Below are 24,507 nucleotides of genomic sequence, written 5' to 3'. Positions count from 1 at the left end.
CTGAACAGGACATTTTTTTTCACCCTTAACTGGATCTGATTGATTGTGCTTTATTGATTACTGTGATAAAGTGTGTGTGTAAACATGTTATTCAGAGCCAGTGCTGAAGACTATCTGCTGTGTAACTGTGTTTAATGGAGGGAAAAACTGTGCCGCCTTCCAATAAAACACTATGGCCGTATCTTATCAGAATTTAAACAGGCTACGTTCTGCCCAACCTTAGAATACAACTGCCCTGAAACATCGCTAGGACATTTAAATATCATAATTGCATGTGCAATATTTTTTAGATTTAATGTAATAAGGGCATTGGTTCATAAGAAGGCTGTGATCTTATAATTTCTATTGGACTGAGCTTCTATAGCTCTCTTTACAGAGGTAGCAAGCAGCGTTTATTTTTTTTCCAGAGTCCTGTAAAGTAGTGTGTTATATTAAAGGGCATTTGGCAGACACTGAAAAAACTGAGACACTGAGTTTTTCCTATCAGTGAAGTTCGATGTATGAATTTGTGTTTTTATAGACGCTTATTATTTTCTCTTCTAGTATAATTTGGAATTTGCATATCAGCTGTAATAGAACTGTGAAAGACAAACAGGTGGGAAGAGTTGTTGCTGTAAAAGACAGCTTTTTGTCTATGACTGGACAAAATGACATTAAAATTTGCCTAAACACCTGCCCACTGCTAGGGCCTACACTTCTTCAGTTTCTGGAGTCTGTCAATTTTCCTGATAACAATCTAAAAACCTTGAGACTGAATATTTTTCATTGTGTGAGTGTGTGTGTTTTTTTTTTTTTTTTTTTTTTTTTTCCAAGTGTCATTCATCACATTTTGATAAATTTGGCATAATACCTGGTCTAGCTAGGACTTTTGAAAATGTATTTTAGAATCTACAGCTGAATCCTCTTTAGCTAGTGAGACAAGTTTATTCTGTGTAATATTTACCTCTGACCGAAGATCATAGAGCCACCTGTTAATGAAATTTCAATTGTAAAATAAGTGCAAACAAATCTTCTTCATTAAGTTCCCGAAGGTCAATTGGAGGTCAGTTTAGGTGTCAAGGAATAATCAGCTGAATACTAAGGAAGGTTTTAACTGGACCAGAGGAAAAGTCTGTGTGGTCGTATTGGGTAGAGTGTTTGACACGGCCTCTTATGGTTTAAACTGCTTCTGAAGCTCCCGTGGTCCCTGGCTTGTGGATTAAGCATTTGTAAGATAAAGCCAACAAAATCCCGAGGCATAGCTTTTAAAAGTGCTGGCTCTGACTGCTTTATTCTGTGATTTGGCACATGATCCTTGTGGAGGTAACACATAGAGGCTTGGAGCAGGCACTGGTTGTTTATGAGAACTTGTATGAGGTGTGACATTGCTGTCATTTAAAAAGGTTTTAGTTTGTCACTGAAGAGATCTAAACATGCCTTTCATAACTGTAAGGTGATTCCGAGATAATAGATGCAATGTGTTTATGGTAAAAACATCTGATGGAAGTGAAATTCAGCATGAACTCAGGTTTCATCTCCCGCGATCTGAGAGAGTCAGGAATGAAAAAGTTGTGCCTTAAAAACAATGTTTCATTAAAAATGGATGTACAGTGAAACTCCCAGATCCCAAGATGCTCTAGTTTTCTGGTCACTGTAACTCTGTTTCCATGGCAACCTGCTCTTACCACTCCCAGCCCCCACCTCCCCCTGTGTGCTCTCAAGGTTTTGCACAGCCACTGAACTTCTGATTATTTTGAAACCCTGAAAAGTGTGTGTGCAAGGCACTTTGTCTTGCTGTGCCTGTGGACACACACTGCAGTACAGCAGCATATAGAGGGGAACTGAGTGACTTGTCTTGGATTTTAAAAATATATTGAGAGTGCATGAGTAACAGCTTCTTCACTGTGCTCTCATGAATTCTGTGCTGTTTCAGTAAAGGATATATGGAATAAAATGGTCACTTTCATATGAACCACAAGATTAGCCTAATGCTGTTTCTATTTCACACATTAATGTTTCATCATAAATTACTTCATTAACAAAATAGTGGCTTTTGTGCCCTGATTGAAATCAGCGATATCTCTTTTCATTTGTCCTGGTGGAGGATTTCCAAGAGGGTTTTATTCTGTGGAGCTTTGTGGGGGGTTTTTTTGCCTCAAAGGCAGTAATTGACAGTGTGCTTTGCAGCATGTGGTTTTGAGATTTTGAAGTCTGCAGACCTCAGGGTCACGTTTGAAATGGCAGCTGTACCTGATAGCTACCACTGCTGTGCTGCCTCAGGCCAAGGTGCTTTAGCCATGTCACAGCGCGCCTGGTACACTGTGGAATAGTGGTCTTTCCTACCCCTTCCCATGCATTATGTATGAGAACATTGCATTTTTAGATGAAAGACTCATCTGTGTTAGTTAATATTTCTTTATGTAGTTGAGTATAATTCTGCTCACTGTCAGCTTATATGCTGCGCTGGGTGGAATATATTTATGAGCCGTGGCAGTGGTGCAGGACTTGAAAGTGAATCAGTAAACTGTGATCATTCGGCAAATGAAATGCTGTCAGCTGTGAAAACAGGCAAAGCAACATTACTGAATCGTTTTGCTGAAGTGGTTAACATTTCTCATTTTGTTGATGTCACATTAACCAAACTGCAACTTGTAAAGCACCAGTTCAATGTTCTAGATCAGTATCTGCATCTTTACTGACCTTATTAAATGGTCAGACATTGGCCAGACGTGACCAATCCAGTTTTATGCTGTTAGACATAGTCATGGTCACTTTGTCATACTATTGGTTTACTTCGTATCATTTATTTGCCTTATGTATTTTACGTTAAGAAGTGGTATGTACTTAAAGCTGCTTGATACCTTAGAAGAATTATCCTAAGGGTATTTAACAGTGACCTACATTACTGTGCACATGTCAGAGACCAACTTTCAATTTACAGGGTAATCCACTTTCACATGGAAAATAAGTGATTAAAAATGGAGCTCCAAATTATTATAACTTACCCTAATTTTGAGATTCTACTTTGGAACAAAGAAGAATATCAGTGTAAAGCATTTACACACTAATGCTGCAGAATGTTATATTGTACTTAGAGCTGGAGGCCTTTGTATATTTTTTGTTAGGTTTCTTCTTTGTTAGGTTTTTTCATGACACTGATAAATGAAACTTATACATAATGAACAATTGCTTAATGAATTAAAATAAAATAAATGAAGTGTAGTTTCTGACTTTTGCAGAGTACTGTATTTAAAATTTAAGAACATTAGTATGGGAAATGGACCTGCGCTCAGTTCCTGCATCAAAAAGCGTATGAGGAGAGAAAAATGGGCCCAGCACATCTCTTACTGCAACTGTAGAAGACTTCAGTAATAATGATATTCATGCATCATGCAGCTTTCTCAATTTGTATCTTTCCATCAGTGATCAAAGGGGGGCTGCATATATTATGAACAAACAGCTAGGCTGCTACCTTAGATTTGAAATATTTTGTGAATTCTTGCTTTGACAAATTTAGTCAGCAGCTCCTCATGTCTAAAGCGATTGATAACACCTCAGTTGTTCCACGTTCACTGTGTATGTGCATTGCTTTCACAGCTTTAAAAGGAAGAATTTATTTTGGGGACCTGCGTTTAGTCAGCAAATACAGTATGTTTGAAAAGCTCTGACAGCATCAGCAGAAAAGCAGGGTGCTTATGTGACTGTCATGCTGATTTGAAATTTTCTGATGATGAATGCAGCGCTCTTTAAGTGTAGGGCTGAGACATTACCATAAGACCACACTGGCACTTTTCCCAAAGTCACTGTGCAAAAGCTCTGATAATTCACAGGCTTGCGGTTTGTGTAGTGTTGGTGGAAAAGCGCTTTCTGAGATGCTCTGATGTTATCAACCTGCACTGACTGCGTTTCTAGCTTTAGAAGAGTAGTTCATTAGTTCATGAAACTTGTTGACTTAAAGACTGACAAATATCCATTTCAACAGCATGTATTATCACAATATCACAAAATGACAAACTATTCAATATTATGTATATATATATATATCTGTAACCGCTTATCCAGTTCAGGGTCATGGTGGGAATCATTGGGCACAAGGCTGGAATACACCCTGGAAGTGTAACATACACACACACAGCTACGGACACTTTTGAGTCTCCAATCCACCTACCAACATGTGTTTTTGGACTGTGGGAGGAAACCGGAGCAGCTGGAGGAAACCCACGCAGGCAAAGGGAGAACGCACCAAACTCCTCACAGACAGTAACCCGGAGGAAACCCACGCAGACACAGGAAGAACACACCAAACTCCTCACATTCAGTCACCTGGAGCGGGACTTGAACCCACAACCTTCAGGTCCCTGGAGCTGTATGACTATATATACATAAGTTTATATATATATATATGTATTTTCTTCATTTAACCGAACTGAATTTGTTCAATAAATACTATCCTCAGTTTTTTTATATTTAATATGAAAATATATTTAATATGAAAAACTAATATTAGGATATAAATCATGTAGTGATATTTGATCATATTGCCCACACACATGATTGCAATATCATTTCAGCTGCAGAGTGAGTAATGTTAAAAATATATATTTTTTTTAAATTACATGTTTTGTGACTAAGCTGGAAACATCTTTAAACAACCACTTTTTGACACTAAATCGTTATCTGAAATAAATGACTTCGATATGTAAATCAAAGCTTGCCCACAGAGCTGGCCACTAATATTGAATCAAAACATATTTAAGCAGCTTTTGCCCAGAGGGCAGCACTCCAGACTGAGGGAGACTGATCATTTGCCTGCAAATATACAGCTTAACAAGCGCTTGCAAAAGGGCCGAATGGTCTATGTGGCTTGCTAGTGGTGTGTATTGGTGTGTAAAATGCCACAAAAGGCTGAAGGCAGGATTTTCACACTGCCTTCATGCCTACTTAATACCAAGCTTAGAGCTGCCTTGCTCTCTCTTAAACAGACACACACACACACACACACTTTATCCATTGTTCTTTTATTTGTCCCTTTTCCCCTCTATTTCTCACCATTTATTTGCTGTGTTGAGGAAAAATAGCACTCCCCTCTCTCTTTTGTGTGTGCAGTGTCTATGTGTTTGCCTGCTGAGAGGTGTGTGGGTGGTAGGAGACTATCTATGGCACACTGATGTGATGGAACCCACGTTGTAAGGGCTGTGTGTGTGTTTGTGTGTGATTGTGGTCATGCACCAGTACGGCCGTATGTGTTGCTTAAGTCATGCCATCTTAATTGGGTGCAATTCGAGACTGATTTACATATTAAGCCATGTTTATTTAACATTGTTTACCCTTTGTTCTCTAAAATATTTATTGCTATTGCATTAACTGCTTTTTTTCAGTTAATGTTTCTATTTCTTTTAATACGACATGTTCTGCCATGGTTAAACATAGAATATATCTGCAGACTCTCTTTTTGGTTTGGCTGTCTGTGAGTATTTGTGCTCTGTGTACATAATTCAGCATATATTAATTCATATTCATTTTTCAATATTCACGTTGGATTTTTGCCTGTATTCACTGTCAGACAGAATATTGAGCAAGCACACAAAGCCAGTGAATATTAACCTGCACACTCATAAAATGTGTGTCAGAGAGAGAAAGAAATAGAGAGAGGGAGAGATGAGACATTGAAAAAGGAGTATGAATTTCAAATTGCTGTGCATAAGTAGGCTGGGGCATGTGTCTGAGCAACACACACATTGGGAATGAGTCTAATTAGGATTTCAGGTAGGCACATGCTGTATATACACAAAACAACAGCTGCCAGAGCAGCTTTGGGGACAAGTGTTTAGGATGAAAAGCATAACAACTCATTTTCAGCTTGAACTTCACTTTCATTCTCAGCACTCCCCTTTATTGGGGTTAGTATTGGTCATTATGCAAAGTGGAAGAAATGCTGACACTTTCCTTTCAGGAGAACGATCATGGATTGGACAGGTGTCATAACCCTCAGCCTCAGCCTCAGCCAAGTTACGTGTTTAGGGCTGTCACATGCAGTAACAATGCATGTTAATGCAGTGTGCGTATTGAGAGCTCTTTCCAAAGAAGTTTGTGACATTCAGATATAGGAAGTGATTTATATATACAGTATGGCTTGTATATAAATGACATTATGTGTCATGTTATATATCATATAAAAATATGTGCCGTATATTTAATAGTTAATAAAATATAATTCATATTAATTTATTTATTAAAATATCATTTTACATATTTATCATTTAACATTTATACACTGATTATGAAACTGCAGCACATTCCAAAAATTTTAGAAGAGTGACAGTGGAGAACTGAGGACATTGAGAAAGATTCAGAAACATGCTAAACAAGTGATGCATTCATTCTTTAGTGTAAAAGGAGTCTTTAGGGAAAAAATGTATTTTCATGAGCAAGGACAAATCAATATTTGCCAAAAAGAGGACCGTTTCGATTTTTATCAGCATTGTAACCAATTGCTTTTAGCCATCCCTCGCTCTTGGTTGAGGTTCAAATGAGATCTGGAACAGTCTCCTACAATAGAGATCTTTAAGTCCAACTTGAAAACCTAGTTTTTTTCTCTGGCATTTGAGCCTTTTTAGATTAATCAGTCATTTGTTCTGCCTTGGTTCATGTGATCTTGCTATCAGTAGCTCTTCCATTTTATTGTTAGATGTTTTTTCGTTGTTTGTTTTATATATTTTTATGTTTTGTAATTTTATTTGTTCTTGTTTTGTTAGTAGATTTTATTGTGCAGCACTTTGGCCAGCACACATTGTCTTTTAAACGTGCTATAGAAATAAACATGGCTTGACTTCAGTTGACTAGCTTTCCAAAAGCTGAAGGAAGAAGAAGAAGAAGAAGAAGAAGAAGTTTAAAACAAAGCTGATGTAATACAATGTCACAGGAGACTATTTTAAATTTAGAGTGTTTTTACAAAAAAAGTTCATTATGCATCATATTGTGCTTCGGTAAAGCTTTCTGTTTAATACAAGTCAAATAGAATTTAATAATCCTCCCACGGTCAAAAAAGACACGTTGGTAGGTGGATTGGCGACTCAAAAGTGTTCCTAGGTGTGAGTGTTTGTGTGTGTGTGTGTCGTCATGTGAAGGACTGTGTTCCTGCCTTGCAACCAATGATTCCGGGTAGGCTCCGCACCCACCCCTACCGTGAACTGGATAAGCGGTTACAGACAATGAATGAATGAATCAACTATTCAGGGTTTATTTTTTTCCAGTTTCTATACTAAGCGTGGAATATTGATGGAGCAGATTACGTGAATGATTAGCTGAGTGCTGGTGTCAGTGTTTGATGAGCTCTGGCCAATTCAGAGATGGAAATATTGAGGAGTGAAGAAAAAACCCACAAGTTTGTAGTTGCTAGGTCCTTCTTGTTGCCTTCACCGTAGGGTGTTTGGAATGCAGCAAAACAGTGGCAAGTAGCTTTTTAAACTACCCAACAGCAGAAGGGTTATAACAAATGGTTTGGGGTTGGAGGAGTTGAGCCTCGAGACAGTGACTGAGAGGAGGTGGGTGAGGGGGCAAGAGAAAGAAAGAGATTTTGACAGTCATTGTGAGCGATTAGACTGCTCTCCCTCCATTGTGCAGTATGCCACAGTGTACTGTAATTTACAGGGTTAAAATGAGCTCCCTGCTGAGGCGGGCTTCCGCAGAACAGGTGACAGCAGGAACACCAATTAAGTCTGACGCGCTCCAGGTCAGTGCTGCACAAAACCTTCTTTAACCCTGAGGGAAGATCCCTGTGCCACACAACTCTCAGCTTCTCTGTCAACATATGCCCCAGATTATCTTTACTCACTCATATCATCCATAACACTCAGAATAGCTGTTCACTCCTGATGAGTTTCTATAGGCAGTGCATGCCTGAATGCCCCTGAGTGTGTGAAATAATGCCAATGTATTGGTTTACGACATGCACAATTATTGAATTTATGTAGAAGTATAGGGCTGTTTTGGGCCAACTAGCAAGTGGTATGCTCCCGAGCATTATGTGTTATGTTGCAGTATAATGAGGAGGACAGCCCTAGGCATACATGTTTCGGGTATATGATTGGCAAAACGTTGTCTAGGTAACAAATCAGGACAGTTGTGTTGGAAACAACTGAGTAGGATATAAAAAAATTGGTCTGGTAGCAGCCAATGGTCTGTGTTATTCAGTGCTGGTACAAGACCAGTAATAGCATAGAGGTAGATGAAGTTGAGCATTGATAAATAAGTGCATTCTAGATTCACAAGTGTTTCTAGATGGCAACCTGCTAGAAACTTGATATCTATGCTATGGTTAAAAGAAAATCATCTGGGTGGGACATTTACTGTCCCATAAATTCATTAATTAATTAAATTTAATATGCAATAATAACAATAACCTATGATTGTTCTATGAAATATCACCATCTTCTTTGCCGCTAAATCCATTTCAGGGTCGCGGTGATTAAATATCTTAAACATATTTATATTACATACATACATAAATATGATTTCTGCAACACTGAATACTAACAGGTGAGGGGTGAGGGTAACATGATTGGCTATAACAGGAGCATCCATATTACACAGGATATCTTTGGGCCCTCAGATGATACTGCATGAAATAAGGTCAGGCTACTAAGGTAAATACAGCTATATTGCCTTGGGAGTACGTTAGAAAACCACTGTAGATTAATACAGTCTACTGCTGCATCAAAATATACAACTTGAAATTTCATAAAAGGAAGAAGCAATATATGAATTCGATGCAGAATTTCTCAGGCCACCAGCTTCTCATACGGTCCAAAAGACAACAGAAATATTAGCTGTCGTCAGATTAATCCACGTTTCAGCATGTTTTTAGAAAAAAGAAAAATACATGTCTAGTTCTCCTTGCCAAAGACAATCTGTTATCCATCCAGAATTTTACTTTTATCATCTAAAGGTGCCAGCATCTGTTATTGTGTGGAGGGCCATCAGTGCACACTGTTTGGGTGACTTCCATATGTGTGGATGTACCATTGATGCAGAGACATACACCAGGACTTTAGAGATGTTGTTACTGCCATCATGGCGAAGTCTTTTCTAGAAAAACAGTCTGTATGTGCAAGAACAGCATTGAACAGACAACAGTGCATGTGTGTCTCCTATTGAAACTGTATGACACATCTAGAGGAGAGTCAGACCCTGATGAAAATAAGCTGCTGAGCAGCTGAAATTTTACAACCTCAAGAATGGGCTAAAATTCCACATGCAAAACTGCAACAATTACCACTAGTATCCTCAGTTCCCAAACAATTAAAAAGATTAATTGAAGGAACGGTGATTAACCACACTGGTGAACATGCATTTGTCCAGTTTTTGGAATGAGTGCCAGGCATTCAAGAGAATTTGTTTAAATCACAGATTCAAATTCATATTGCATTTTACAAAATGTCTCAGCCTTTCCAGTAGTACACAGTTAAGTGTCTTTGTGGGATTGTACCGTATTATTTTCATTTGATTAGAGAAAATGGAAATGCTCAGTGGTCTGGATGCATGTGTTAGTGTATGCATAACACAAATGTTACCTGCTAAGCTAGCATTAGCAGATTTAATTCCAATATCAGACCAGTAATCAAATTGGTGAACCATTTGTTAGCCACCAATATACCCTACATCTCTGTTTTTGCTTGTTAGGATTTGAACTCTTCCAGCGCTCCAATAAATCATAGCAGGTGTTTTTAAATGCATAAAATTGCACTGTGTTTCCATGTAGGATTCCTTTTTAACAGTTCGATTTCTTGAATTGCTCATGAAGAAAAAATCCTATATTCATGAAGGAGAATTCCCCCACAGATTTCTGCTGCATTTCTGCTCTGCTGTGTGTTCTGCGAGGATGCAGTTCAGTGCAGAATCCCATTACAGTGACTGATAAAGATCCTCACAATGGCAAAGTTCAAATTTAGTGCTGCTCTGAGATCAGTCCGATAAGGGTCCATATAAATGCCAAGTTTAAACGTGGCTCTGCTCCACTGCTCTGCGATCAGCCTGATAAAGGCTTTCATAAGCCTGAAAGCACAAGCCTTAATATAACCTTCTCCTTCTGCCAGAAAAATTGCAGCTCTTATTCTAGATGTTGAGGAGATGAAGCAGGCCCCATTTTTAGCACACTCTTGTGGATATTATTGGTGGTGATGGTGTAGAAATGTCGACCCCATGGGTGGTGGATGTGTTTCAGCACTTGCTACTCTAGTATCACAACATTGCTCATTTGCCAAGTGGAAGAATTAAACAAATCTTTTGAAAGCGTTTTTGTACATGGGTTATTCAGTTTACTGTATGCATTCAGACGCCCCCTGAGATCGAGTCAGTGTTCAATGCCCCAGCTCCTACTGTGATTCTGCACAAACCAAACCTTCCGACGTCATTACACTGTAATTAAGCCTGTGGAAAAAAAAGAGCTCCTCCTAATCTGACAAAAGGATGAACGGAGCTGGGAATGGTGGCATGTTGTAGGCAGTGTGTGAGCTGTGTGCAGGGTCCTGAGGAGAGGGCCAGCTAATTGTGTCTTTAGGGATTTGTCAGGGATATGTTGAATGGTGATAAATCAGCGGCGGTGGAGGTGAGGGACAGGACCCTACATGAACCCTGTGTGCTGTGGATGGTATATCAGCCATGGAAACCATTGTAACGCAGCAGACAGACAGAGGAGAGCCGAGATGGGAGGGAGAGAAGACTGAGACTGGAAATAATTGCACAGCAGTGTAGCCGATGTTCTCAAAATGTATAAATGATAGGTGCCTCACAAGTGATGATACAGCTTTCAGAAGCATATCTTTTGACTAAACTGCTCTGATGCCTCCTCAAAACTTCACAAAATTCTGCAGTCACTTATAATTTATGTAATTCATACATGACGAAGACCTATGATATAATCAATAGGTCTTATTATGCCATTATTACTACTTTTGTGGCTGAATGCAATCAATTCTTCACCACAATGTCCTAACAACTAATGTGAAACCTTCCTAAAGGATCAGAAGCTGTTACTAAAGCAGGGGGTGCAAACTGCCTATTAACACACTTGAACAGAACACTAAAATCCTGTTTTATTAATATTCCATGTTATGTTTCCCAGGGTTTCTGTTTGTTGCATTGATTGGCTTTTGTTTGTCCTCACATTTGCTTATAAAACCACATCCATATTTACATCTGCCTTTTCATTATTCATCTCTTCGTCACTGCACACCAGCATTACAGCATGAAAAAGCACATTCATGTTTTTGGGCTTTAAAAATAAGAGAAATATCAATGCTAGTCTATAATCAATGCTACTAACAAAAGTTTTGAATAATATGTTAGTTCCATGAAGAATGACATTTGATCAGGAGATGTGAGAGATCCTTTTAAAGGATCTTAAGGTCCTTTACCCATTTAAACATATTAACAAATGGTTCATTATGGAGCCAAAAGTGGTTCTTGGAAATCACTCAAAGAACCTTTTGTAGCACCTTTATTTTTAAGAGTGTACCCTAAATTGTTACAAATTGATGTACAGCATTTTGGAACAGTGTATATTTGGGTGCTTTTTACATGTGAACAGGGATCACAAAAGAAAACCAGCCTGTTGGGTTAACACTAGCTCATTTCTTGTTCTGTTGGTACTGATTATGAATTAAATCTGAGCCTGACAACTTAATTAGTAAAATAAAAAAATACATATTGTTGATGCATATCTGCCCCTCATTAGTGAGCTGTGGATCTCTGGTTTGTGCTGGCTCTGGGAATGAGGGGCAGACTGGGGGGCTGGCAGTGTCTTATCTTAAATGTCTTATCTGCCCTGATAAAGGCTGCAATCTGCTTTTAATGTTTGGGTTACTGGCACTATTGATTGATCGAGTCTGTGAGTCTCTAAAGATGGCATTAATCGATCTTGGGTAAACACATAGGCACATAGATGTTTTGTTCACAGAAGTGGCCACTTCTGTGAGGCAGTCCTTCTGGAGGTGAACTGCTATTTTTGTCTTGTGTAATGCTACGCCTGTCAAAGCTTTGGAAAAGCTAGTGTCAGGAAAAAAAAAATAGATCCTGACTATTTTCTCTCCTACACATTTATTCTGCATACATATATCATTTCATTTTATCAACAGATGTTTTTTTACCTGAAGAAACTATACAGATTAAAAGGTGATCTAGCAGCATTACTGTGGGTTTCACCAAATAATAAACCCAGCTGTGCCTATATAGGTCTACAGGAGAGTCATTATCTTTGTAATTATTATGTGTTCAAGAGATTGTCCTGATTTCCCACTATGGTGAATTTGCTCATTGCTAATTTATGGCTTAACAAATTTGCCATTCATGGAAACTGGGTTACAGTCCTTTGTCATTTATAACTGTGTACAATAATAAACATGTAACAGTGTGAAGTCACAATGGTAGATTAACTTAATGCTAAAAAATTATTTAAAAAATTGCCAAAGGTAATAGGTATTTGTTTTGTGTATGTGTTTTTGTTTATTAGTAAAATAGTACAGTTGTGCTCCTACATTGATGCATGTCAGGTAGTGAAGGTTTCTAACATGCTGCTCATTTGTATGAGTTTAAAAGAATGAAAATGCCCTGTACCCACAGGTAGACATGCGTTTTCTAAATTATGTGTATGATTCAGTGACACTTCAAAAGCATGGCAGGATAAAAAACCTTTAGCTATTAATATTGTCCAGTGAAAAATCCACACAGGAGTACTTGAAATCAAATATAAAATATAGCTGCAGGTATGCTGTGTTGTCTAACTTGTTCTGACTTGAAAGAATATCTATATGTGCATATGTTATGCTGTGCCTGCATGGCACTGATAACCTTATTGTCATCTTTCCAGTAATCCACTACTGATGCCCCTACATTTATATTTCTCTCTCTCTCTCTCTCTCTCTCTCTCTCTCTCTCTCTTTCTCATACCCCTTCCCCATCACATGTCGTTCTTCTTCCATGATTGTATTCTCTCAGTTCCCCACTTTCTATTTCTCTGTACACCCCACAAAACCACACTACCCCTTATGAAGTGTTGCAGATGTACTCTCACAGAGTAAAACCCCCAATGCTGAATTCACTCTTGCAGTGTTTATTTGTGTCCTGCTGGATTTAAAAGAACACTGTAGGTGTTAAGTTAGCACTAGGGATTTTGTTGTGTAGGAGAAAAATTTACTCACTCTGCTTCATCGTATTCTGCAGTCATTTATTGATTGTTTATGTGTTTAATGGGTTGAACTATAGTCCACTGAGAGTGACCAGAATATGGAAGACATTTGGTTTTCTGCTACCATCAAATATATATTGTGCCAATAATACAGTATCTGCTTTATATTATTCAGCACGGCCAGTGGGAAGCAAATTCCCAAATCACAGATATTACTTTAAAGTCATCTTATGGCTTAATGAATTGAATGTTTTCAGGTTTATACGTATTTCTGTATTCATTTCTTATGTGCTTTGCCTTAGACAAAAAAAACTATTATGGCACTATGTGTGCATTATGTGTGCCATTTGAAGACCATTAAATATTCATAGGGAAAATATTGATTTTTAGCCTAAGTATAGATGTAACATCATGCTCCTCTTGTTTTATTGCTTAAATATATCATTCCTGGGCGGCACGGTGGTGTTGCAGTGTCACAGCTCCAGGGACCTGGAGGTTGTGGGTTCGATTCCCGTTCCGGGTGACTGTCTGTGAGGAGTTTGGAGTGTTCTCCCCGTGTCTGTGTGGGTTTCCTCCGGGTGCTCCAGTTTCCTCCCGCAGTCCAAAAACACACATTGGTAGGTGGATTGGTGACTCAAAATTGTCTGTGTGTGTGTGTCACCCTGTGAAGGACTGGCACCCCCTCCAGGGTGTGTTCCTGCCTTGTGATTCTGGGTAGGCTCTGGACCCACCACAAACCTGAATTGGATAAGCGGTTACAGATAATGAATGAACCCAGCTGAAAAATTTGGGACACGGGGACAAGTACAATAAAACAAGTATCTATGATCTATTAATTATCTTGACAAAGTATACAAAAAAGTAGTTTCAGGTAGTCTATGAAGGTAGGGCGGTTGAAAAAAGGTAACCAAACCTTATAGACCATGATACAAATGTAAAAAGGAGGATGCAGCTTTGTATTCACCTTTGTAATTAAATGTCAGTTGGCAACAATTCTTTCCTTTAATTTCAACATTTTGTTGTCTTTTTCACCATAGAAAAATGCTTCAGTGCTAAATGGCACATCAATTGCTATATGAACAGACGTTGCTTAGAGAGTTCTGTCATACCTCTTTTCAGTGGTTGTGGACATGAAGTCAGGTGCTTTGTAATTGCAATAATAAGTGAGCAAGGTGAATCAAGGGCTCAGTGGAGAATCTTGCTTGATTAATTTTTCTCTCTGTTGTCATCTACTGCTCATTCTCACCACTTTAGCCCCAGGAGTTTGGGACAGTGATCTGAGACTCTAGCACAAAGAAAGACTGAGGAGCTGAGAGAGAGAGAAAAAAGAGAAAAGATGGGCTTTTGGATTCATTAAGCTCTACATCTTACCCTTTCAGTGATTTATTGGGTTTGTTCAACAAAGAACACTGTCCAAACACAATCACATTATGCTGGCTTGCTTTATTGGTAGCTGTAATGAGTGAATAGTTATAATGGCCATATTCTTTTGACGAAATAAACATGCTTAATGTACGTGTGTGTGTGTCTGTCTGTGCATGTGTATGTGTGTTGGCTGAAAAAAACATCTTCAGACATGAGCCCCACACATCGCTGATCAGAGCAGCTTTACATGTGCACACTGGTAGGATTAGGTTTCCATAGAAACACACTGTTGTAGTCATGATTACATAAGTCCCTTTCCTCCTGAGTGAAATAAACTGATGCTATTTTTCTCTTTTACCACCTATAGTCTCACAGAGCCACCAAACACACTGTATGTAAACACAAGAATGAATGAGCACTGATGAATTAAGTTGTGTATTTGACTTACACTGTCTCTGTGAATTATTAACATTACAGAGAGAGACAGAGAGAGATATGCTCATTTGTTTTGATTCATTCTAATTTGTTGCTGGAAGACTGGTTTCCTTTTTGTCAGGTTCATGTTACATTGTGAATAATAAATGCTGTGCAAATGCTCTCATTTTTGTTTTAGTTAAACCCTCAGTTACAGGAGGATATTCATATGCTGTGGTATCCCTGTGGATTTGTTGTTCTCCATGAAAGTTTTGCCTCCTTTTAAAGTTCCAGTCTTTTTTCTTTTTATCTCAGTCCCTCTAGTCAAGCTGAGCTATGTCTGTTTTTCCTAGGTGACAGGTGTTCCTTTAGATGTAGCAAAAGACAAATAGCCTCTGATGTGTCATATTCTTGGGCTGTGCACTGGTAAATTATCCCTGCCTTTTCTTTGGCAGGTAGCGTGCACACAGACAGCACAAAGCTAATGGCCTTCTGAGTTTTAGCACTTAGCCTCGTTTGCTTTCTTTGCCTCCAGTCATAATCAACACAATGTCTTAGTCACTCCAGAATGTTTCTGTGTGCCTTGAGCTTCTCACTCTGGACTCCAAAGCAATGAGGCAGAAACAATGTGAAAAACCCTAACTGAGTTCTGTGCTCATGCTTATGTGGCTTTGTGTTAAAATACTCTTAGCCTAGCTTGCTGTTCATGACCTTGGGAAAGCATCCTTAACTTCATAGTTCCACTATCGCAGTAATTATCCTCTGAAAGAGGTCTTTACTCTACAGACAGTTATTATAAACACTAACATAACAAACCTCAGGTCCAGGAAAGGTGGGGCACTGTGCAAAATGTAAATAAAAACAGAATCCAATTATGTGCAACACATAAGATGGGGAGGTGTTTCCCACACTGTGAAAGACTGTGTGGGCAAATGGTGCCACAAATTAAGAAGAATGTCTCTCAATTTAGGATAGTAAAGGACTGGGGGATCTCATCACCTACAGCAAATAATATCTTTTAATGTTTCAGAGAATCTGTAAATGCAAGGGCCTAAGCCTAAAAACAGTATTGGCTGGCTGTGGTCTTTGGGCCCCCAGATGGCACTGCATTAAAAACAGACATGATTCTGTATTAGAAATCACTGCATTGGCTCAGAAACACTCCCCCAAATCATTGTATGTGAACAACGTTCAGCACTGTATTCACAAACACAAGTTTAAACTCACAAATGGAAACATACAAAATATAAACAGGATCAAGAAACACCACCACCTTCCCTGGGCCCTTGCTTGTTTAAGATGGAATGAGGTAAAGTGGAAAAATGTCCTGTGTTCTGACAAATAAAATATAATAATATTTATTCATTCATTCATTATCTGTAACCGCTTATCCAGTTCAGGGTCGCGGTGAGTCCAGAGCCTACCTGGAATCATTGGGCGCAAGGCAGGAATACACCCTGGAGGGGGTGCCAGTCCTTCACAGGGCAACACAGACACACACACACACACATTCACATTTTTGAGTCACCAATCCACCTATCAACGTGTGTTTTTGGACTGTGGGAGGAAACTGGAGCACCCGGAGGAAACCCACGCGGACATGGGGAGAACACACCAACTCCTCACAGACAGTCACCCGGAGCGGGAATTGAACCCACAACCTCCAGGTCCCTGGAGCTGTGTGACTGCGACACTACCTGCTGCGCCATCGTGCCGCCCCCATAATAATAACAATAATAATTATTATTGTTATTATTATTATTTTTTTTAACCCTTGTATTGTCTTCACGTTTGGGATCCTCTGGTAGCCCTCGGGTCAAACTGTCCCAGGACATATTTGAGGAATTAAAAACAATTTTGATATAAAATTTTACTTAAACCTGTCACGGATCACGGGGCGGACTGACGGAGGCGGACGCACTTGCTAAAACATGGACAGTTTATTTTAACAAAAGATATACCAAAACAAAGACAGACAACAGTTGAAACAACAATGCTAGAAATTTAAACTAAACGACAGGACTTGGAATGGAGAGAAACAACAGGACATGAACAGGAACAAACAAAGGTGAAACAACACGACTGGGAAACTAAACGAAACGACATGACTTGACTAGACTAGACTTAACTTGGACAGAGGAAAACAACAAGACTCGGAACATAGCAAAAGACACGACATGACTAGGGAACTAACAATACAATACAAAATGAACGACAACAGGAAGTCAGGGAAGGGGACTTAAATACACAACACAGATGAGACGCACCTGGACAGATAACGAGGAGGACGGGTTAACACATGACACAGATGAGGAGGCGGAACAAAGGCGGGACAAGGACAATAACAGACAAAGCCATGTGCAGATAAAGCACATGGCAGGGACAACAAACCTGACAGGACGAGGGCGTGACAAAACCATTTACATAAACCATTAACATATATTTTCTTTATCTCAATTTTAAACAACAGAGATAACATATATGTTCAATGATTGAAATTAGTATCTACTAGAGCACAATTAACAGTGAACGTGTGAGTCGTTTTTTGTCATAAGGTTATTATTGATGTTAAAGATCCACTATACTCAAGACTTGCGTGTCATAAACACTCAGTGTTTAAATGTCACGATTTAGTACCTTCTCATCTCGGTTGGAAGCGAGCAGGGACCAGAAAAATACCTGGTTCCAGCTACCAGGACAAGATTGGGCCAGTGGAAAAGCAAAAAGCAGAGCCAAGTTGTGTAGGTTCCATGCAGTGGAAAAGCATCATATGATCATTGTACAACCATACAATGAAATTTGACCTCTTTTAACCGCATCTAACCCATCTGTGGCAGTGAACACACACACTCACAGTAGTGATTAGGGCAGTACACACACACACAAACACACACACACACACATACACACACACAGCAGTGGGCAGCCATTCTTTGCACCTGCAGAGCTTTTGAGTGTTAGGCCTTTCTCAATGGCACTTCAGCCATGGATGTTCTCGCTGTTCTTGGGGATCAAACCAGCAACCTCAGACCATGAGGCCACAGCTGCCCGTGCCACTTTTATCTAATGAAATGCTGAGGAACAACTGAGGATTCTTTACTGTGATTTATCTCTTTTGTCCCACCCCATTGATGTGCAGGTGTGAGGCATATAGTGTGAGAAAATATGGAATAACTTAGAAGAAGCAGTTTGCAGGTGGCCACATGACAGAGGATAAAGAGTGTGGAAAATTTTGAGCTAACAGCTTTTCTGTACTTAGATTATAATAATGTAACCTTATTTATATATGTGTGTGTGTGTGTGTGTGTGTGTGTGTGTGTGTGTGTGTGTGTGTGTGTGTGTGTGTGTGTGTGTGTGTGTGTGTGTGTGTGTGTGTGTGTGTGTGTGTGTGTGTGTGTGTGTGTGTGTGTGTGTGTGTGTGTGTGTGTGTGTGTGTGTGTGTGTGTGTGTGTGTGTGTGTGGGGGCGGCATGGTGGCGCAGCAGGTAGTGTCGCAGTCACATAGCTCCAGGGGCCTGGAGGTTGTGGGTTCGATTCCAGCTCCCGGTGACTGTCTGTGAGGAGTTGGTGTGTTCTCCCCGTGTCCGCGTGGGTTTCCTCCGGGTGCTCCGGTTTCCTCCCACAGTCCAAAAACACACGTTGCAGGTGGATTGGCGACTCGAAAGTGTCCGTAGGTGTGAATGTGTGTGTGTCTGTGTTGCCCTGTGAAGGACTGGCGTCCCCTCCAGGGTGCCCGATGATTCCAGGTAGGCTCTGGACCCCCCGCGACCCTAAAATTGGATAAGTGGTTACAGATAATGGATGGATGGATGTGTGTATATGTTTCTGTGCATCTTTTCATGGGAAGCCCTTGTGTATTTTAAGTGAGGAAGGGCAATTCACATTTACCATGGATTACAAAAGCATGGCTCTTTTAGTAAGAGTCCAGTGGCTAAACTAGTCCAGACCTGTCTCTCTTTGAAAACCACCTGGTGCATTATGAAACAAAAAAACATTATAATGGAGACCCTGTGGTGTTGAACATATGAAAACCTATAACGAGCAAGTTTGAGAAAACATTTCACTTTCAAAACTACAGCAATTGGTCTCCTCATTTGCCAAACATTTACAAATTGTGGTTAAAGGAACAAAAGAAGTGATGCAAAACAAAACATGCCTCTGTACCAACTTTTTTGGGAACATGCGGTTGGCATCAAATTCAAAATAAAAATATGCAAAAAATAAGCTTTCTGAGTTTAAATTATATGCACATAATTGCATTTTGTTTTTTTCTTACATTTTGCCATCTGTGTCCCAATTTGGAATTTAGAAATGGGGTTTTATGTTCCCAGGTGTCAGAGTGCTCTAAAGAAAACTATTACGGTAAATATGTAAAAATAGATTTTTTGTTTAAACCTTTACCCTAGCTGCTTTAAATAGAATATGCCTCCATCTGTATGAATTACTTTGGCTTGTGAGAGCTTTCACACTAAATGAAAGGTAATAAAGCTTATGGCTGTGACAGTTGTAGCGCTAAGAAAAGATGCTTGTGTTTTTACAACCAGTGTGTAAATCTGGTGGCATCATAAAATGACTCTGTTCAATTTGTGAAAATGAATGGTCTGCTTGAAGAGTCTGCCTGTCACTCCTTTCAAACTACAGAGAGGAGATGGAACAGTTGCTAAAGCAAAATGGATTTTTGATGAGTACAGGTCTGCTGTATTTGAATGTAATGTACTTTATTAAAGTGGTAATGCTATAACACTGAACCAGCAAAAGTCCATAGGGATAACAAAGTCTGTATTGCGCTGATAGCACAGGGTCTTGCTACTGCTCATGAGAAGAATCGATTTATTTGATCCCTTTCGTATTTTTTTCTCTATTTATAGCTTTTTTTCCCTTTTTAATAGCCTCCTGTATTTGTATGTTGAGGTTGAGGGCAAACAAGTCAAGACTGGATTTAGATAATGTCTGAGAATGTAATATTTCATTATATACCTCGCAAAGCTCAGGTTTTATTTTCCACATTTTATGGATTTTTTCAAGTCCTAGTGAGTCAAATAGAATTGAGTTTATTTTTTAATACAGTTTTTAAAATGTATTTATTTTATTATTTATTTTTACTTTTTAACATGTCTTTAACATTGTATTATTTGGGTAGGCAAGAACGAATATGTTGCTTTTTCTATGTAGATTATGTGAATGGGGGAGTAGTTTATTACTGTGAAGTAGATTAGTTTTTAGAAATGTGGGATTTGGGGTGTGACTTTACATTTTCTAGACGGTAGAGGGACTTCTGTGTTCCAAAGACACTCTTAAAAGGACAGATTCAGAAACTAGGGTTTCTTACATCATAGACTTAAGGATCCAATATCATCAATAGGGCAAAACTTTAGAGTCAGAGGTGAGCGGGCAGAGGGGGGAGTGGAGATAAAAGCAAATATTAATTGCATATTTATAGATCTGCACATAGTGAATGAAAGAGAAGGTGTAGAATGACCATGTCAGGGAGCTTTAGGGCATTAAATGATTTCAGTCCATGACTGGAGGAGGGCTTTAAATATGAATGAGGAAGTGATGTTTTTATTGACCTAATCTCTTAAAGCCAGTCCCCCTCACTCAAGGCCTTTCATCAGGTCTGTTTGGGATTTCCACTCAAGTAAATTGATTATCTTAATCTTCTGCCTTTCTTTCGGACTTGACAAGGTCAGAGTGCAGCTTAAATGGCTGTAGGAGTGAAAGATTAAGAGAGCAGTCAGCGGCTGTATTTGCATTCATCTGCTGTTGTGAACCGAGCAATTATGAGTGAGGGGTTCAGTAATTGAATTTGTTCGTTGGAGAGAGAATATTTGAGGAGACACAGAGCACAGGCCAAACTGTTACATCTAAAAATGGAAAAGAGGGGAATTTATCACTTCACAGACTGTGAATATGAGCAGGGCATTATGGCCACGCTCTGTTAAAAATCTTTAGCCTTTTTATACAGCATAGACCACTTTTCATTCTACAGCGCATAATGAGTAATGTAATAATTGACAGAATAAATGTATTAAAGAATTAGTGAAAGTTCTGTAGTAGTTGGACCTACTGCAGCCTAAATGGTTTAGATGGTGTGCTACTAGAACAAACAAGAAAAAAATACTGCTGAATGATGCTGCAGCTTCCATTCAAGTTCATGTCCCAGCTGTTCCATTTGCCTGCTCCAGGGTCCAGGGGGATGCATTACACTACATTGTCACTGGGAAGAAGACATTCTGCATAGTGTAGAGACTCAGCATCTGTGTTTAGTGATTTGAAAAGGTCTCGTGTTGGGTTTAACTGAATTTATTTCAGTTTCACTGAAAACCCTCATTGTTTTAATTCTCATTGTGATGTTTTTATTGATTAATTATCCTCTTTTTGTTAAAGACATGTTGTAATAATGTTGTATCCCAGTAGTGCACAAATTGACCTTTTATTCAGGGTACAATTATAAAAACAAAATTATAAAACAATTCTTTAAGCATGTTAAATTTTCTTTAGCTGAGAACTGCAGGGTTTTTCAAGAAATATTACCAAAGCACTTCTGCTATTCATATGTACAAGCAAACTGGCACATGTGCATGTCTGCACACGCTTGTATGAATGTACTGTGTGAGAATCCTGAGAATGCACTTTCTTTAACACTGTTCCAGTTGTAGGGTGCTAGCATCTCTCTAGGACACCATGTTGTGTTTCTTTGCTAACTCCAATTACATGTTGCCAGATTAATAATTGGATATGGAATGGAGACGTTTTACAGGTTTGGCTAATGCTTCAGTAATGACATGAATTCACATTCCAATATACCTGTGTGTAGTGTGGAATTTCATGTGTCCTCGTAGGTACACTGTCAGAAAATTTGTCTCTGTGGTGGTACCTTAAAGGGTACATATTTTATCTTTAATTAGGGAACATAACTGTACCTTCTTTAATTATAATTGTAGATTTCAAAATTGTGTTGATTTCATATGCTCCATTTCATCTCCAGGACTTATATTATGGTTTTTTTATACAAAACTGGACTTTTAAACACTTGTACACAGTTTGTACCTTTAGTGACCAATATTGTACCTACTTTACTGTACCATTTTTTCTGAGAGTGCATTTGGTACCTATAAAACTATATGAACATATACAGAGTGCAAAATTAAAAGAGTGCGTAGCAGTAATTGAGTGCATTTCTCTGTGTACATTACCCATTAATACTCAGCAGTTTAGCAATGGGACCATTGTTGGAAACCCTTTTGCTATGAAAAAATGAAAAGGTTTTCACTTGCTCTTTGATGAGCTGTTTTAGTAATGATTTGTTGTGGGGTGGTGGTTACCACTGCAGCTTTGAATACTCATACTCCACAAGGCTTAGGACAGACACGGCTACAATATCTTCCTGAATAATTCCTGTCATCTGTATATTCCATGATCCCATTTTTTTGTCTCATTCCCGACAGGCATGACTTGCCAAGCACGGACGTCGTACACAGAGGACGAAGTGCTGTGGGGACATCGTTTCTACCCAGTCATCTCCCTAGAGGAGGGCTTTTTCAAGGTGGACTACTCTCAGTTCCATGCCACCTTCGAGGTGCCTACGCCTCCTTACAGCGTGAAGGAGCAGGAGGAGGCTTTACTCATGTCCTCGCCACTCATGGCTCCATCACTGTGCAACAGCGGTGAGAAGACCAGCTCTCTGGACTGCCTGGAGCTACTGGAGGACACTGAGAGTACCACCAAGCTCCCAGCCAAACTGCAGAAGATGACAGGGAGGGATGGGCTGCCCCGGAAGTTGCTCAGAATGAGCTCCACTACGTCAGAGATGACCTACAGCCTGGGAGACCTGCCCATGAAGCTTCAGCGCATCAGCTCGGTGCCTGGAGTTTCTGAAGAAAAACATGTCTCCAAGGCCACCAAGATCATCACAGAGCCCATTAGTCAGTCAGTGGCAGATTTACCGCCCAAACTACAGCGGTTAGCAGGGGGAGGGGGCCGCATGGACGGACATCTGCCCCCCAAACTACGAAAGATGAACTCTGACCGCTTTACATAGAAAAGACCACTCATCCCCCTGCCCCTGGACACACGTACTGATCTTCTCCTTTAGGTCACTAACACAAGAACAAAAATCTTATACTGGGAGAAAATGTAGTGTAGACACATATGCCTACTATACCTATACAACAGGATGGCACATTTGTTCATGTGTGTGGGGTCCACATGCAGTGAGCATATTCTTTCAGGTTGTTGGGACTATAAGCACAATCTGGCATGTATGAAACACTAAGTGCATGTTAATGCAAATCTTCTCTGTCTGTCAGGCATGATGATTCGTGTATAGTATGTTTGAAAAGTGAATTAAAATTGCCAAGAAAATGAAAAACAGACTGGACATCTGAACATGAAGCCATAAGGTTATGCAGTGGACTGCTCCCCTCACATGCCTGAGTTCCTTTTCCTTTTTTTATTTTTTTTTTTATTTTTAGATCTCTCTCAGTTTTGGCTGTTAAGTGGAAGACAAATGTTTCCTAAAATTATGTTAAAATGCATGTTTTGCTAGAGGGAGGTAATAGACACAAATGTTAGCCTTAAATATATTACCTTCTTTCTTTTTTCTCAGTTTGTCCATAGGTTCTTTTTCAGATGTTAAAGGAAAGCTGATACATTTTTAACAGAATACTCAAGATAAATGCATTATGGGTTTAAACTACCTACAAATGATTCTGGGCCTTAGACATCGATATCAAACACTCATTTTTAAAAACTACTCTGACTTATGCTAGAACATACAAGGATTAGTGGATATGTCCTGAGGTGTTTCATGTTATTAATCCATACCATATTTAAATTCACATATTTGTTACACAAACCTCAGAGTAAATAAAATCACTCCTCTGTTACCAGTGTATTTCCCCTCTATAGATATAACTGTAGTTAAAAAGAGCAATAACACAATGGTAAATGAACATAAACTCTTTGGAGCTCAGCAGTATAACTTTAGTCATCATTACAGCTAATTTCAGGTCTTGGCCTCTGAAAAACCTTAAGACATTCATTCATTCATTTTCTTTAACCACTTTATTCTGTTCAGGGTTGAGGTGGGTTGGTACCCAGACTTTTATAATTATATTACCTAATCATAAAATAGCACTTCAGGGTATTTAGAACCAAAATCACAGGGAGTGGTACATTAACTACAGAAATAGGTATCAACACACATAATTTACAGCAAAGTTCTGTCCTTTTTTTTCTTATTCTCATTCTCTCTTCATCTTTGTCTCTTTCCCTGTGACTGAACTGGCAGGTAGATCTGTGCATCAGAGTGCTTGATTGCTTGATCCTCTGAAGTCTTGAAGTGGTGTCTAAATCCTGTTAATGCACCCTGACTGAGCGGTCCGATCTCCCATGAGACCGTGTCTTTATCACCATGGAGATCTCTGCACCTACTGCCATTTACTGTTCCACAGTGAGGAGTTGATAGGGGAGAGAGAGCTTGGCCTAAAGTACGGAAGCTTTCACACTGCATCCCCCCCTGATCACCACCGCCATATGGCTGTGTAGCAAGATCAGCATCAGTAA

General features: G+C 39.3%; 1 protein-coding gene across 1 annotated transcript in view; it reads left to right on the top strand.

The window, feature by feature from the left end:
* Positions 1 to 23,429, top strand: part of kcnj3a (potassium inwardly rectifying channel subfamily J member 3a) — a 28,733-nt gene extending 5,304 nt beyond the window's left edge. The window contains exon 4 of the mRNA XM_066686389.1: positions 22,389 to 23,429. Within this exon, the coding sequence (XP_066542486.1) occupies positions 22,389 to 22,981 (593 nt within the window). The 3' untranslated portion in view covers positions 22,982 to 23,429. The remainder of the gene's footprint in view (positions 1 to 22,388) is intronic.
* Positions 23,430 to 24,507: the final 1,078 nt, after the last annotated feature.

This window comes from Hoplias malabaricus, chromosome 12 (genome assembly GCF_029633855.1).
Source record: "Hoplias malabaricus isolate fHopMal1 chromosome 12, fHopMal1.hap1, whole genome shotgun sequence".
Classification (NCBI taxonomy): Eukaryota; Metazoa; Chordata; class Actinopteri; order Characiformes; family Erythrinidae; genus Hoplias; species Hoplias malabaricus.
Note: the sequence above shows the minus strand (reverse complement) of the source record. Positions and strands in the feature narration are given on the sequence as shown.